Raw genomic sequence first — 17,025 nt, 5'->3', positions numbered from 1 at the left:
AAACTACTGGATTTTTTAATTTTTTTAACATCATACATCTCTGCTTTATTTGCGTTTGAGCTCAGCATGCCCCAGCACTCAGGACTTTTAATACAAGCACAAGAGCAAAGCGTTAGAGTTAGAGAAAAGCAAAACCGCCCATAGGAGAAAAATGTGAAATGTAGTGAACGGCCCTCTATAGTCAGATCACGCCACAGCTTATGAACAGGGACATGGAGGTCCTGTTTGTCTACAAGGGCCTTAAGGTTTCCAGTTATGGGTAATGCTAGCAGACTTGATGTATTGGACTACAGTATTGTTGTTTTATATAGGCAAAGAAAAAATGAAAAATAAATTATTTATTAAAAATAAATGGCTGGGCCTAGCAGCAGAGATTAATATTCTAATTGAAGACGTTTTCATTGTAGGACTTTTAAAAAAATGTTACAATTTTGTAAGTATAAAAATAACTCCTCAACACTAACACATCACTAATGTAATACTGTGAATGATTCGGCTTAATGGAGAGAGAACGGCCCATTTTGTTTGTCGAGGGGGGAAGTAGGGAAAGAGAAAGGGGCTGTTTGGAGGATCGCAGATGGTATTAGAGCTTTGGATCCTAGGCACTGATGATCTTTAACTTATGTATGTGCAAAACCAGAAACGTTCAGCAAGATCTTCACATTTAAAGATGCTTTTACAGCTTCTCAGTGTGAATGAGTGTGCGCATGTGTGTGAATGCAAGTCCCCTAAACGCGCTTTCATATAAAAAATAAGAGGGCACTGACATTGGACATGCAACCCAGCGTAAATTCACAATATTAAAAGAGCGAGTTGCTCAAGTGTGTATGGCTTCTGGCAACGACGAGTTTTACATGGATCATACAGCTTTTATGTGGATAATATAGTTTTACAAACTTGCTGCAAAACATTTACCTGAAATTAGCAGTCCAATTAGTTTGCTAAACATTAAATGTACACCAAAAAAAAAAAAAAAAAAACCCTAGCCTGTTGGTCTGTCTAAAAAAAAAGCTTTTAGAAAACACTCAGCACAGCACTCTGCTAAAACATATCCATGTATTATATTAGTAGTAGCTTTTACACCAAAAATAGCAAGTAGTATTTGACATCATAATAGTAATAAAGTCACCCATTAAAATCATCCATATCCAGACGTTCTTTTTAAAATTCAGTTACTTCTAAATATTTAAGATGTCTGTAACACCGTCAAAGCTGTACAAAACCAAGCCCATAAGTACAGATTTCACTTCAAAATTTCAATGACGCTCTAAACAAACACCCTGCTCCTCCAACAGGTCATCCAGAGAAAATATCTACGTGTATTACACTGACCCCAAACCTCCAATGACAAACCTTTACAGTAGGCACTAAGGTTATGTAATGAATTGCCGAATATAAATGTTTCACTGGTCAGGTGAGAGTGTTTGAGTAGACAAGATTAAAATAATAGTGAAACTGTAATGCTAAAAAGAAAAAGGGAGATGCTGAGGTAACAGGTGGAAGGAAATAAATAGAGGAGGCTCTGATATATATCCTGATTATTGGCTATTTGACTTTTTTGTGTATGTTGTATTTAGGTAACTGTTTTATATAACAGCAACAATTTAAAATCTGTGTCTACACATTCTGTTTGGCGCAAATGACAGCATGACTTCAAAAGTGTTTTTTACTGTTATGTCTGACTTATTGCAAACCGGATGCCCAGCCTCTTCAAGACAAAAGCAAAACAACACAAAAAAATAAAATAAACATTCCTTTTTTTACTATGCAGTGATGTAAGTTTTCTTAGCAGTTTTCATTTTGTCCTTTCACTCGCAAGGCAAAATAAAAGTCTCTTTCAAAATAATTAAAACGTAGTGTTTGGCATCCCCCTAAGCGCATGCTGGCCCTTCTTACACGCTGAGGAACCACGTTTGACAATTTTGAGGAATGTATCAAGCAAACATTTTCTGACTGACCCTGAAATGATTGTCATCTGAGACACGTGAAAACCGAAAAGACTACGAATGAAAAAGTTCAGTTTCTTTTATATTTTGCACTCGTCTGTCCAGTCTCCATGTTGAGAGTTCACCAGTGTCATCTTCTGACTTCTGTACGGCCAAACTTGGTCTTTTAAACTCCATATCAGATCAGTCCGACTTAAATTGGCACCCCCTTTCTCCCTGTAAGCTTTCCTTTGGCAGCGATGCTTGTCAATTTCCACTCAAACTCTTAAAATACACTTCATCTGCTTCTCCATTGTCTCCATCGAGCTTCTTAGATCTTCAGTCGGAGATTTGATGCTGTTACACAGCCTTTGTTTTGAATGGCGTCCAACAGCAAGAGGCCATTCAGGCTAGCAATGAGCATGTAGCCGGCCAGGATTCCCGCTCTACACGTGAGGGAAGCGGATATGGAAGTAACAGAGTCTGAGAATGGTGTGCTTCCTCTTGCCTGGGCTCCGGCTCCTCCGCGTTGGGACCCTGCGCCTTCTGCTGTGGCTCACCCTCACACCACCGTGCTGATGCGGTTGATAGGTTTGGATTTGGAGCTGCCGACCGTGCTGCTGTTGCTGGCTCCGCCTCCTCCTCCGCCCCCGCCCGACTGCACCCCCATTGGTCCTGGGAGCTGCGGGGCCAGCGGGGAGAGCGGGGTAAGAGGGGTGAGGGGGGTATGTGGGGACGAAGGAGGCGGTAACGGGGAATGTGGCGGAGGAGGTGGGATGGAGGAGAGGGGCGGATACTGCGGGATGTAGTGGGCGGCGCCCTGGGGTATGTGGCGGGCGGTGATGGAGGATGGTGCCTGAGGGGGCGGCGAAAAAACGAAGTGAGTTTGATGGCCGGAGTGATCCAGCAATGGGTGTGGGCTGTGGGCGTGGACAGGATGGCTGTGGATATGAGAGTGAACGTGGGAGTGGGCGTGAGGGTGGGGCTGAGAATGAGACAGGGTGAGAGGAAGCTTGCCGGTAGGACCGGGCACCCGTACGTGGCGAATGGGATTGGGATGCATGTGGTAGAAGGTGAAAGGGGCGATGGGGGAATTGGGCGAATGCGGGGACAGAGGCGGAGGGGTGCAGGCCATATTGACGTAGCGGCCTTGCTGCATAGCATGATGGGATAGTTGCTGCTGGAGCTGGGCGTGTGAAGGAATGGGCGGCCCGCGCCGTGGGAGGGACCCTCGTTGTAGGGTATGATGGATAACGGGCGGATGGCCAGGGGCGACGGCCTGCATGTGGTACCGATGATGATGGTGGTATGGGGGTGGAGGCTGGCCAAAGTTGTTGTGACAGTACTGAGCGTGCAAGGCCTGGATCTTGGATGGCCCACCGGGGTCTGACTGGCTGAGGGCGGAGGGGGACGGAGGCGGCGGTCCTCCTGTAGTAGGAGGTGGCACGGGGGCCGGGTAATGTGGCCCGGGGGGAATAAGGGGAGCAGGGGGTTTGGCGCGCTTGCTCCCAAACAGGGAGCCCAGGAAGGAACCGGAATTGCTCCCTCCAGAACTGCTCCCCGGCCCCCCACCTCGATCGCTGATGCCAGGGACCCCCCCCATATTGCCTACGGCGTTGTGAAGTTGCCCCGGCCCACCCCCCACCCCTACTCCGGGGCTCAGGATGGGGCGGTGAGGCCGGTAGTCCTCCAGCCCATAGCAGCCGGGAACGGCGCCCCCCATGGGCAAGCGTTGATGCGGCTGAGGACTGTTAATGATGGATCCCTACAGTGTGCACAAACACACAAAGCCAGACAGTCATTACACTGGAAATCTGAGTAGATGGACAGTGTTAGACTAATGAGTTACAAGTGACAGGCATTCCCCAGTTACTTTTTTAAAATAAATAATGCATGTTACTCCTCAGGGATTCACCAACATTAAAATTCATTACAAGATAATGATTTTTATGTTATAACTAATGCTCTATTAAAATTCCACACTACTTTTACATTAAAAAAAAAAAAAGAAAGAAAAAAAAAAAAAACAAACAAAAAAAAAACACTAAAACAAGTAAATTTAGCCATCATAATGTACTTGGTAAAAAAAAAAAATTTTTTTTTTAGGGGAATTTTTTTAGGGGAACCCTCTCGAAATGTGATTGGGCTAGTTTTGAGTAGCAATTGGGTGGGTTTTGTTGTGAAAACCTGGCAACCCTGCTGTACACAAAGCAGAACTGGCTCACAAACACTGCTTTATCAGGCATTACAGGCATGATGAAATAGAAATTAAATTGAAAATTTCCTGAAGAAAGTCGATTTCCTTTAGATATACACTAATATAAAAACACTAGCACCGTGTTTTGATTTTGAGACGTGCAATGCTCATGTTTATTCAACAAAGTCAAAGCCTTTTAAAAAAATCTATTCGTGGTGGTCAGTTTCTTATATTGTGGCGGCCCGCCATAAATAAATCAATGTATGGGAAACACCGCACTGGTTTGTAGTGCAAACAGTTTTACCATTTCCTGCACGTTGTTATTTTTCTCGTTATTTTCCTATAGCAGCTAATGCACCAGAATTCTCGCCCATAGGCTTACTTCAGCGTCGAAGAATAAGGTGGATAATTTGAATAATTTCAATTTATCAGTTAACAGTTATAACATGAAAATAATTATCAGCTTTATTGGTATCAGCCAGAATTTTTGTAATGGGACATCTCTAAATATAAATAAAAATAAACTAATTTGAGAGTAACAATTTATCTTGACACTTGAAAGTATATGCGAACAAGACAAGTAACATCACTGTACACACACATCTCATGCAAAAAGCCTTGCAGCATTAAATACAAACAGCCTCAAACAACAAAGACACTGACTGGGACCATTATTTTCCCAGAGCAATGCATTCATTATTAGCAACTGTACCAGGCATAACCTATTAGATATGCTGCATGCAAAGCAAACACCAATTAAATTTTTTTACATAATGCGGATTAAAACATGCTGAACTTGATCACAACAATCAAAAATTCATGCAAAGCTGTTGTTGTTAAACACGGAGTTCTCATGCATGTAAGACAACTGAAACACAAGATCATTTTATTTCATTACGATTACAAGCAGTTAGCACATCTGCCTGACTTACTTCAATAGTACTATCCAAAGAGCCAACGCTGTTTCTACGGCCTCGTTTTCCTGTACCCAACCAAGCACAGGAAGGTCAGGGTCAAAGGTCATGGAGAAAACATATTCTAACATCTCATACTGGGTGTTCGGCCCTGGATGATCCAATTACAGTGAACGAATGTCTACAAATTGTGTATATAAATGTCCACAGACGAAACCCAACTTAAAATCACTGAACTCGACATTGGCTGTATTTTTTATAGACTTTCGTGTAGAAATATGTTAATACCTGGCAGCCTGATTAAACAATAAGTCTGCTGGTATCTGTACATTTTATGCACACAGAAATTCTGCACACTGTGACAATGCAAAAAATTCTGTAAAAAGTATGCCAATCCAGACACTTGTTTAAAAAGCCTTATGCAAGGACATAATGTGCCATTAGAGGGCAGTGTCTGTCAAACTGTACTTCGTTATAGAAGTTCAGCACTTCAAAATTGTGTCATAAGGCCTGTCATGGTCAAACTATTGATTTATTTCCCCTCACAGAGAAAAGTAAAAACTGTTAGGTAGGGTTGTCAATAGTTTTAAAAATATTATAAAGACTAATTTATTTGTAATAAATCCAATTCATTTCTGCATACTTCCATATTTCAGTGAAATAAGAAAAACCTTGTGGCAGACAAGAAAAGCACTGAATTGTTTGTTTTACAAACATAAGCCTGTCAGTGGCCTACAGTCCACAGTAAACATAAAGCATCTATAATTAAAATCCACAAACTGTTATTGCATTGTTATGCTTATATTTATTGCATTGAATGAGTTTTTGTGTGAATGTGTGTTGTACCTGTCTCAGAGAGGTCTCTCAGTGAGGAGCTAAGTGCTGTTCGTTTAAGCCCCTCCCCTGCTGTGTACGTGTCATCCAGACTGGGCCTACCCAGAGTGCCGTTCACAGCTTCAGTCTTGATTCCACCAACCCCGCCCCCATCTCCGCTCAGGAGCCCTGGACGCATCACACCCTTCTGCTTCTCCAACTCAGCTATGGAGAACAAAGACCAAGAGTTAATGCAGGCAAAAACTGACTATTACCATAATGAACTATAACCCTAATTAATAATTAATCAGATTCACAGCAAATTTTAGCTTGCATAGTGTGTCATGTGTGAAGCAACGGGTAACATTCAAGGATTTCTTACACTCTACACGGTATTTCTCCATATCTTGAACCTCAGCGACACTCTCACGAAGGTCACTGGTGAAGCGCGTTCGGTCCTGCTGGCTTGGAGCGTTGAACACAATCAGGACCTTACGCTCACTGCCGGGCATCGCTGATGTCAGTCTGATACCGTGAGGATAGTCTGAAAGAGAGGGACAGAGATAGATGGTAAATGCAGTCAATTAGAGAGAGACCCAGATAAAGTGGGATGTGCTGCGCTTCACGTAATTAGTTATAGATCTCTCATTCTGACAAAATCCACAAATACACACAAGTACTGTACTTCAGCATGCCAATGGGGTAGGAAAGATATATTTAATTCAAAACATATGGTCTTAACTGTGTGGAATTTTACTTCAAGCTTATTTATCTTGTTTTAAAGATTTGCAGATATTTTGTTAATGGAAAACAAGTGCAAAACAAAAACTGATTAGGATAAATAGAAAACAGACATTCCAAGGACGTTTCCAATTAACAACACAACCACAATAGAGGGTGAGGATTTAGATAGACATCATATTTTCAGACAGACATTTTTTTCTCGTTCATATACTGCTAAGAAACCAAAACACCACCTACATGAAAGCAAGGAAAGGGTAATGAGAGAGCACGGAGATGAGATGGAGTGATGGAGTGGATGAGAGCAGAGTGTGTAAACGAGCTGGAATGGAGTGATAGTATAAATAAAGAAGGAGGGACAGATGGTCAGACAGATGGAGGGATGAATATACTTACAGGAGTTCTGGAACATATGAACCTGCATCTCCACCAGGGGAAAAGACTGTCTGAAACTGTACGTCACAGACGTCTTCTTCTTCTGAAAGATCTTTGTTACCTGAAGGCGGGAATGTTATGATCATTATACATATACCTAGTCTTAACACAAAATTCCTTAGACACATGACTGAATGTCTGTCAATCCATTATTTCCATACTTCCATTTGTGCTGTTTAAAAGTTTTGATGATTTTATTATTAATGACTTATTTTTCTAAACGAATAAAAGAATAAATAATCTGTATTAACAGGTGTCTAAGATGGACACTTACTCTTTCTTTATTTGTTCAATAATAGATACATTTATTATTAATAGTAGTAGTAATAATAATAATAATAATAATAATTATCTGCAACAGAATTTCAGTGCACGTTAAAAAAAAGAATCTAAAATTATGAGATTAAAGTCAGAATAATTTAAGAATAAAGATGAAATGTTTCAAAAATTAAATCATAGAAACTAAAGTTATAATATTTTGAGAGCAGAGCCTATATTGCACATACAAATGGCACCACCTACTCTACAAAAACACCTGTGGCGTCCAATCTTTCATTCCTCACATGTATTTAATTAAAAACAATAAACTGTTCTAAAGGTTGAAGTGAACTCCAACTCGCTAACATTTGTTATATTATTGTTATCTTTTCTGAGGTATATAACATTAAGTGACTAATCACAAGCAGTTTTATTCATGGTATAATACAATAAATGATTGTACATAATATTTAACGCCTTCCGTTCATTTTTTTTACCCAGTAATCGCAATAATTTTGTGCTTTGTGTTAATATAACACAGCTAAGCTTTTAAATTCTGTCTTTTTTTAATTCTTTAAACAATATAACCTAATTTAATGAAACGAATGTCTGATTATTGTAATCATAAAGATGATTGTTTCACATAACACTTAAACTGAAGCAAATACAGCGATCTGTCTTGCCACATTAAAAAGCTTGCAAAAAAAAAAAAAAATTGTAAGACATATTGTTTGTATTTTGCTACAAAACTGACAGAATTTGAAAGCTGAGAATTTGAAATTTCTCCCGGCGCTCCCAAACCGTGGGATTATATTAACCATGTGTAATCGGCTAATATGCTCTCAAACTTTAATCTCGTAATTGCTATGAATTAATTCTCGGAATTTTGACTTTATTCTTAAAACATTTCGACTTTATTCACAAAACATTTTGATTTTTTTCTCTGAATTTCAACTTTATTCTCGTAATATCGGCTTTATTCTCGAAATATTTAGACTTTATTCTCATAGTATTTTGACTTCATTGTCGTAATATTACAACTTCAATCTCATAATCATAGTTTTTTTTCAATGTGGCACTAAAATTTTGTCGTAAATATCTAATATTTATGTGTAGGGAATATATTTATATATATGAATATATATTATCTATACATATATATGAAAACACATATATATCCTAAATATAAAGTTATAATTTTAAACATAAAAATGAAAATCTTGATATACAGTTAAAGTCTGAAATTGTACAATGTAAATCTAAATATAAATGTACACTATATATGTTCTTACTGATTCCTTTTTGTTTTTTTAATGGACAACAAAAGGCCTATACATTTAATACACTAAAAATGCTGGGTTAAAAACAATCCAAATTTGGTTAAATATGGATAAATCCAGTAACTGGGTTGTTTTGACTCAGCAGTTGGGTTAAATGTGTGTATGTATTTAACTCAACTATTGTTTAAAAATTACTAAATGGTTGGCTTAAAATAGATTGGAAATTAAAAATCAGACACAAGTACTAGAGGCATCAGTAATAATCAAAAGGTGGACATTTAGGCAGAGAGGACTCATTTCTCGTATTTACAGTATGAATTGCGTCCTTCTGCTAGAAAATATGGAGTCCCAATGTGTAAGTTAAATCGATATAAGAACTCCTTTGGACCTGTATCAGTTTGTTCACTGAACAAGAGTTTATATTGATTTTGTTTTGAGTTTATCTTGTTTTTATGTATTTATTGTATTACTAATAGTTTATTCTATGTTTGCAGCAACATTTAGTCCACAAAAAATTTCCTTTCAAGGACAATAAAGTATACTACTACTTATCAATAAGCAATTTAAAACATGTTTATTATTTAATTAGTCTTTATTAAACTTATTAATAAACATTCATATATTAGACATATTAATACATGTTAATTTCCAACCTATTATGGGTCGATTTTAAACGAGAAATATTGTAATTTTTAAACAATTGAGTTAAGTAAAACTACCTAGAAGGTTAGGTTAATCATTTAATCCAACCGCTGGGTCAGAACAACACAATCACTTGGTTTGTCCATATCTAACCCAGCATTTTGAGTGTATACATTTGCCAATGCAAATATTGTCCTGTTATATAATCATTGTAAGTCCACATGACTCTAAACCCAAGTGAGTGTTTTTCCTCTACTCTGTCTTCTGACAGTAATTAGGCCAATATGCGCTAAGTGAAGACTCACCACTAGCAGGTCATTAAAGAGGAAGACCTCACGCTGGTGAACTCCACTTCGCTGGGGTCGATTGGGGTCAGGGACTTCATACAGCTGACAACAGCACACTAGTCTGCGATGTGGCAGAGAAAGCACCTGCACACACATACACACAGTATATCAATATACAACCTGGTTTGTCTCACACTAAACCACACAAATAAACAAACTGGAGATCAAATTTCCTTTTAACTAGAAGCTGAACAACAATATGGGGTCTCAACCACAAGTATGACATTGACTCACAGGTTTCTTGCCTACGATGACTCTTTCCACAGCCTGCACTTGAGATACATGGTCATCGTTTGTCCTGAGTTCCCATTTCTGAATGCGCTGATAGATGCCCACTAACATATCCCTGGGAATGTCCTGTCCATTATCCACTCCTGCCAATGAGAACGAAGAAGAAACAGAAGGTGAAAACTGCTGTACTGTCTTTAATTGAAAACCAATAATCAATCTGATTTAGCTGAAGGCAATTTAAATTCACCTCTAAGGTTCTTGATAAAATCCTCCAGCTTCATCTTCCTCTCAGCTTTGACATTGGGGCTGTACATGTCTGTGTTGAGAAGGATGATGGCAAATGCCAGGATAAAGATAGTGTCTGGGTTCTGAAACTGGCGGACGAGCGCAGGGTTGCACACGCAGTATCTCTGACTGTGAGAAAGAAAGACGCTGATACTCATGTGGATCTATGAAACGCAGATAAAAGAGCATAGGGTGAGATGAGAGCAAAGGCTACCTGAAGGCCTCTACCAGTCTTTCCACCTTCTGGGCTTCCCCCTGAACCTTAATCTGAGCCTGAAACTTCCTCAGGGCGTCATCCAGATCCATGCCTGAGAAATCCATCTCATCCAACACACAGCTGAGAAAGAAACACAGAAAGAAAGATCGCTAAATTCATCTGCCAACATGTTTTTGTTGATTTGTTAGCCAGTGTCTGGTTTCTGTTTTTTTTTGCCTCCAGGCTGGTGTGAACAGCATATGGATGCTTTGATACAGTCTGGGGTTGGAAGACAGGAAAAACATCATTACTAACTCCAACACATCCTTGTTGAACTGTTTCTGTCGGTTTCCCAGAAACTCCCCGATCATCTGTCTGCTTAGGCCTTTCCTCTCCAGGATGAAACGTGCAATGCCCACAGGTGTGTCTGATACAAAACCCCTCTCTATCAAATACTGGATCCCCTTCTCTGGTTTCCTGGAAGACGGAGAGAGAAAAATGGGGAGAGTGAGGATAAAACAAAGTGTGATTAATTTCAGTAAAACTAAGACATAACAACTCCATGAGGGCAGACAAAAAGTATAGACACTTGAGCAGAAATTAAATCTGAATTATTTTGTATCCAGCTGTACTTAGGATTACAATTGTATTTGGTTTGATCATGTTGACTTTTATTGATCTCCGTCATCTGATCTTAAAAACCACTTGATTGCCTATGATTCCATTTCCTCATCAGAATTAGATTTGTAAAGCACCCTGCTAAAAGTTCCCAAGGTGCTAAAACATTCATAACACATCAATCTTGCATCATAAAATGTTACAGTTACTTTTCATTATCAGTTCTCCATGATTTATAATAGGAGTAATGTGTTCAAATAAAACTGTACTACTATAAATTATCTGTGATCTTTAGCACAGGTATGAAGTCAGAAAAGATGTTCAGAGATCACCCTGGGCTTGTCATTTCCTCAATAACAGGATGTAAAAATGAAATATGACAGGTGGGATAAACCATATGGAGGAAAAAGATTAGTCAATAAATGGATACATACACTTTTCAAACTACAAAATTTTAAGGTAATGTTTATATGAATTTATAAGAGACATGTTCAACAGTGTTGGTCATCCCTATAACACGAAGTACCCTCTTATTCTCAAAGATGATTTAATGACTGTGCGATTAATAGAATTTTAGATTTTTTTATTTATTTTGGTTTTATTTTCGATTTTGGCCATCACCTTTCCCATGTCCAAATCAGTCAAATTATGCAATGTGAATGTCATAATATAATTTCTCCTGCCAGACGTGCTAAATGCTCAAAAAAAAAATAAATAAATAAATAAAGAGTTAAAAGCACATTTAGCTGTGAAGACAGAGCAAGTACAGGCTATTTTGGGCTTTGGCTGCACTCTTAAATGTACAAATAAGCATGAAGATATTTCAAAACGTATATTCTTGGTGAGTTTTCAGTTAAATGCAGTAATGTCTTATAAGGGTCAAACAACATGTGTTTTTCAGAGCTGATGCCGATACGGATTATTACAGATCAAGTAGACAAATAACCGATATTTTGAACCGATATATATGTCTGGTGTAAAAATTAAAATTAATGTCAAAATTAAGAATAACAAGGTCTCTGACAAAAACGTTTTTTTTTAAATGCTTTTGAATTATTTCATGGGCAAATGACAGATACAGATAACCGATAACCATAAAAATGCTTAATATCGGCGCCGATAATCAGTCGAGCCCTAATGTCTTATGTAAACATAAACAGCTGGGAAACTTACTAAATGTTTGTCAATACTAGACCTGTGCATTTGGTCTTAACGTGACAGCAGCCTAAAAACCTGCTGTCTCTGTCGTGTAATGTTAGTCCAACAACAAAAGAAACTGCTCTGAAAGAACAGATTAAGAAGTTGGGGGTCATTTTGGGGATTTTATGAATGCACTGACAGGGGCCCCCTGAACAGGTTTTGCTTTGGGGCCCAGAAGTCTGGGACCAGTATTGGACATATTGGTTTCCATTTTTTTTTTTTTCACCATTTCAATCAACTTTTTTTGTTATTTGTTTTAATGTATATTTTTATAATTATATATTAGGGGTGGGAATCTTTCGGTACCTCATGATTCGATTTAAATCGCTTGTTGGGGTCAGGATGTGATTAAAAATTGATTCACAATTTACAATTTTTTATCTAATTTTTTGTGAACACTGGACATCATACCTACCATTATTTTAATACAAAAACACACCAGTTTATAGTATAGGTAGTCCTGACTCAAAAAATCAAGTGTTTCCTAATTACTATTAACTTCCTAATAAGTCAAAAATATTTTACACTTCCCATTAGGTAAAGGAAGGGAAGTGTCTGAATCGTCGTGAATCGTTTTTTTACGCCACCCCGATTATATATAGTTAGTTAATATAGTTAGTTAAGTAATATGATTCCAAAAATTGCATGTATAAATAAAATAAAATAACAAAATAAAACAATATATATTAAGAATACTAATTTGTGGGAAACATTCTTGAACATTCTTGACAATATTTTATTTAAAATAATTAGACTGCAGGACACTGCTGCCACTATTTAAAATTTCAACTGAAACAGAATGTCAATCCTGTTTTGTTGAACATCTCTTACTTGTTGAAGAGGTTCAGTCCGATGCGGTATTGCCTTCTTTGCACCACGTCGTTGTTGAAGGCGGGCGAGTCCCAACTATGCCTGCTCTCTCTCTGATAGGTCTGTTTTCCTAGAGGAGGCAACGGTTCCCTTAGACTGTCCCTAGACGAAGAGCCTGAGCTGCAGTTGATGGTCTCGTTGGAGTTGGTAGTGGAGTTCAGGGAGTCGTTGTCCCCATCTGAGTGCTCCAAGCCAGTAGCTGGTAGTGGCGCGGAGGACGAGGAAGAAAGTGGCGTGAGTGGAGGCTGAGTGGGTGAGGGAGACGTGGGGTCTTGGTAGGGGTGATGGATGTGCGGCAAAGGGTGGTGGTGCAGCGGATGGTGAAGGTGAGGGTGGTGATGGTGGTGCATCATTGTGTGGTGTGGTACGTGTGTTGGAAGAGGAGATGGGATGGGGCGACCCGGGGGTCGCGTCTGGCCCTGTGCCGCACAGGGATTGGGCGTGCGAGGGACAGGGTTGTGTTTGAGAGTGCCTTGAGGTGATCCACCTGCCGTAGGCTCCTGTTCATAAAGCAGCTGCCTGCTGAGGGAGCCTCGATCTGAACGGTCACTCATGTCAACAGAGCTGTCACTAGGTGGCTCTATAGTGAGAACGGGTAGGTGTGACCCCCGCAACCGGAAATCTCGGCATTCGGTGCATGGCGTGCTACGCCGGCTGTTATTGCTCCCACCGCCCTCTGTATCCCGGCTATCTTCGCGTCCTCCGGCCCCACTGCTGACGCCCCAGTATTCTGTGTCCGTGCTGGAGGGAACCCGCTCGATGGATAGTGGAGAACACGGCATGCCGTCGTCCATATAAAGCGTGACGTCACTGTACGAAGTAGCTGTGCTGTCCTCGTGCATGACCCCCAAACGTTCTTGCTCCCCCATGACCCCCCTACGCGAGGTAGGTTTGTTGCTCCACACACACTCGCCGAAATCCTCACTCTCCTCACCGCCTCCCCCACCACCATCCTGAGAGTCCCCTCGGCCGGACTGACACGTCAGAGTGTCGTCCATAGAGTCAGCCAGAGATGTTACCTGAGAAAGGAAGCACACAGACATTTACACTACTGTTTGAAAGTTTGGGTCTGTACAATTTTTAAAGGGGACATCGGATGCAAAATTCACTTTTAGGCTTTTTTGACAAGAAAAAGTTGACAAGGACGCTTTATTAGTAAAAATAAAAACTGCCAGCGTTGCAGCCAAGGGCATCTTTTGTTGCTATAACGACAGCTGCAACTATTGAATATGGAGAAATGTCGAAAAAAGAGAAAGCTTGCCCTTGCGTTTTTAAAAAAACGCTCAGGACTTTTTGAAAACACGGTTTACTCCATAGGGTTATGATGTAAAACAGACGCTGGAAGTTTCAAAAAAGACGCCAAGTGTGAACATAGCCTTACATGGTGTTTGCATATAAATGTGTCTTAGCAGTGTGTGGACACTCCTTTTTTAATCTCCAAAAAACCTCAACAGTCAAGCTGTTTTAATTTTCTGACCAGTATGACATCATACTGCTCAGGCCCCGCCCACAACCCCTAACGGACTGTCCCATATTAGCATATTTCAGCTCTCAGCCAGTTGTACGCTGTCCGCCATTGTCTCTACGCTCAAGGAGCTGTAGTGACAACAATGTCTCGTAAGGGTTTGTAGGGTGTTTGTAGTTAGTAGTTTGTAGTTCTTCAAATCCAAAAAGTGCCCCTGTCCCCCCCCCCCAAATCTTAATATGAATATCCATTTTTTCATACTGAACCATACAATTCTGTGATGCCTACACTTGCTTTTAGTATTTAAAATGGCTGACAATTGTTTTCAGTGTTCAGTTTTAATTAACATGGCAATAATTGTCAGCATATTAGTATCAGAAGTTTAAATATCTGTGCATTTCTATCTGAGCTTATTAGTAGCCATTACAATATTTTAATTCATTCAAATTAGTGCAGAAAATATAAAAAAAAGCCCAGATATTTTTTTCTTCTGAGTCTGCTAATGACCATTGTGCCTGTTTATAAAGGCTTTCAAGGCTCCAGGGAGAATGTGCCTTTAGTAAGATACTTTGGAAAAAAGTGTCTGCTATTTGACAAGTAACCAAATGTTCCTTTAGTGTAATGCTGTGGCTCGTCATTTAGAAATGAGAGAAATGATGCCTGAATTACATTCGTCCAGATTTGTCACTGTAGGACCACATCATTTGTATCAAAGAAAACATCAACAATAATTTTATACCAATTCTGAAGCAGTTTTAAAAAAATAATAATTTAAACCTAAATCTTTAAAGGGATAGTTCACCCAAAAATAAAAATTCTGTCATTAATTACTCAACATCATGTCGTGCCAAACCCATAAGACCTTTGTTCACCTTCAAAACACAAATTAAGACATTTTTGATGAAATCCGAGAGCTTTCTGACCCTGCATAGACAGCAACGCAACTACCACATTCAAGGCTTAGAAAGGTAGTAAGGACACTGTTAAAATAGTCCATGTGACATCAGTGGTTCAACCTACCAGAATACTATTTGTGTGCAACGAAAACAAAAATTATGACTTTATTCAACAATTTCTTCTCTTCCATGTCAGTCTTCGACACACGTTCACGAGAGCACCACGATGCAGGTCACTGAAGGTCTTTCGAGTTTGGAATGTCATGAGGGTGAATAATTAATGCCGAATTTTCATTTTTGGGTGAACTATAAGTTTTAATCTAAGCGTTAATTTCCAGAGTACCTGTTTGTTGAAGGCATCGTCTGTATGCGAGTACTCCTCTCTGTCTGAAGGACAGTGTGCGGGTGAGTCAGTGTCCTGCTGTGTGTTTGTGGTTCCTGTCTGGCTGGCTGAGCTCAGAGTCGAAGTGTGATGGCTGGTATATCGACCTTGCTGCTGCTGCTGGGGCGTCTGGGGCTGAACCTAAAAATTATGAAAATTATGTAAACTAACATCTCACAAACAAGCTGAATTTTCTACTTTTTGCAGGGTTTAATCATTATACTGTTATATTGCCTGTGGCTGTCGCTCGTCAAACGAGTACTGCGAACGCATGTTCGACAGGATGATCCGGCGAGTCATTCGGCTTTCAGAGGCAGAACTGCGCAGCCGTTGAAAGTTCTTGTTCATGCGATACTGCCGGAACGCCGTCTGTATCGTGCGAGCTGCGCGTCTGCTCAGGAAGTAACCTCCATACTTCCTCTCCAGCATCTCCACCTGATACAAAGTAAGATAGACGAACAGATAAAATGAGAGCATGAAAAGAGAATAGAAAGAGAGAAAGAAATGGTGCATTGTCCTTCCATAAACTCCTCCGTGAGTGGATATTAATATGAAAGCATAACAGCACTCTGTATCATAACTGCAATCCCATCTTTCATTATGTGAGATGATGAAGGTTTGGCTTCACATTAGCATGACCAGAAGCCATTATGTACATTTGAGGCGTGACTGTAGTTTAAAGTCTGTAGGATGGCCTCCATGCACATTAAAACACAAACACTTTCTGATAAGTAGATTTTCCTATGGGCTGTTTGTGCCGCTGAGAATTAGGATAAACATTAATTAAGCCCAAAACACTTCAGAAAAGTAAACAGTGTTTGACAAACTGAAGATTTTCTTTCATTAATGGTATTAAAACATGATATTAATGCTCTTTGGGGATGGCACCATTTTCTTTACATTTCTTGTGTAATTATACATAAATATGGAATATTTATTTTCATACTATATACAGTCGTGGTCAAAATGTTACATTCAATTTGCAGTATCTGCAAAATGTTAATTATTTTACCAAAATAAGAGAGATCATACAACATGCATGTTATGTTTTACTTAGTACTGACCTGAATATTTAAATACTATTTCACATATAAGATGTTTACATATAGTCCACACGTAAATAAAATAGTTGAATTTATAAAAATGACCCTGTTTAAAAGTTTACATACGCTTTATTCTTGATACTCTGTTGTTACCTAGATGATCCACTGCTGTTTTTTTTTGGGTTTTTTTTAATTGTTTTGTTTTGTGATAGTTGTTCATGAGTCCCTTGTTTGTCCTGATCAGTTAAACTGCCCACTGTTTTTCAGTAAAAATCTTTCAGGTCCCA

General features: G+C 39.3%; 1 protein-coding gene across 6 annotated transcripts in view; it reads right to left on the bottom strand.

Annotated features, from left to right (window-relative positions):
• Positions 1-44: 44 nt before the first annotated feature.
• LOC127169374 (IQ motif and SEC7 domain-containing protein 2) overlaps positions 45-17,025 on the bottom strand; it is an 86,365-nt gene continuing 69,384 nt past the window's right edge. For all 6 annotated transcript variants that reach the window (XM_051116696.1, XM_051116698.1, XM_051116700.1 and 3 more), the window contains 13 exons: positions 15,930-16,130; positions 15,657-15,836; positions 12,914-13,971; positions 10,580-10,741; positions 10,283-10,405; positions 10,031-10,197; positions 9,787-9,926; positions 9,511-9,636; positions 6,987-7,086; positions 6,232-6,393; positions 5,883-6,074; positions 5,055-5,104; positions 45-3,690 (listed from right to left, as the gene is read on the bottom strand). In XM_051116696.1, coding sequence (XP_050972653.1) covers positions 2,488-3,690; positions 5,055-5,104; positions 5,883-6,074; positions 6,232-6,393; positions 6,987-7,086; positions 9,511-9,636; positions 9,787-9,926; positions 10,031-10,197; positions 10,283-10,405; positions 10,580-10,741; positions 12,914-13,971; positions 15,657-15,836; positions 15,930-16,130 — 3,864 coding nt within the window. In that variant the 3' untranslated portion in view covers positions 45-2,487. The remainder of the gene's footprint in view (positions 3,691-5,054; positions 5,105-5,882; positions 6,075-6,231; positions 6,394-6,986; positions 7,087-9,510; positions 9,637-9,786; positions 9,927-10,030; positions 10,198-10,282; positions 10,406-10,579; positions 10,742-12,913; positions 13,972-15,656; positions 15,837-15,929; positions 16,131-17,025) is intronic.

This window comes from Labeo rohita, chromosome 8 (genome assembly GCF_022985175.1).
Source record: "Labeo rohita strain BAU-BD-2019 chromosome 8, IGBB_LRoh.1.0, whole genome shotgun sequence".
Lineage (NCBI taxonomy): Eukaryota > Metazoa > Chordata > Actinopteri > Cypriniformes > Cyprinidae > Labeo > Labeo rohita.
This window is presented reverse-complemented; position numbering and strand designations above follow the sequence as displayed.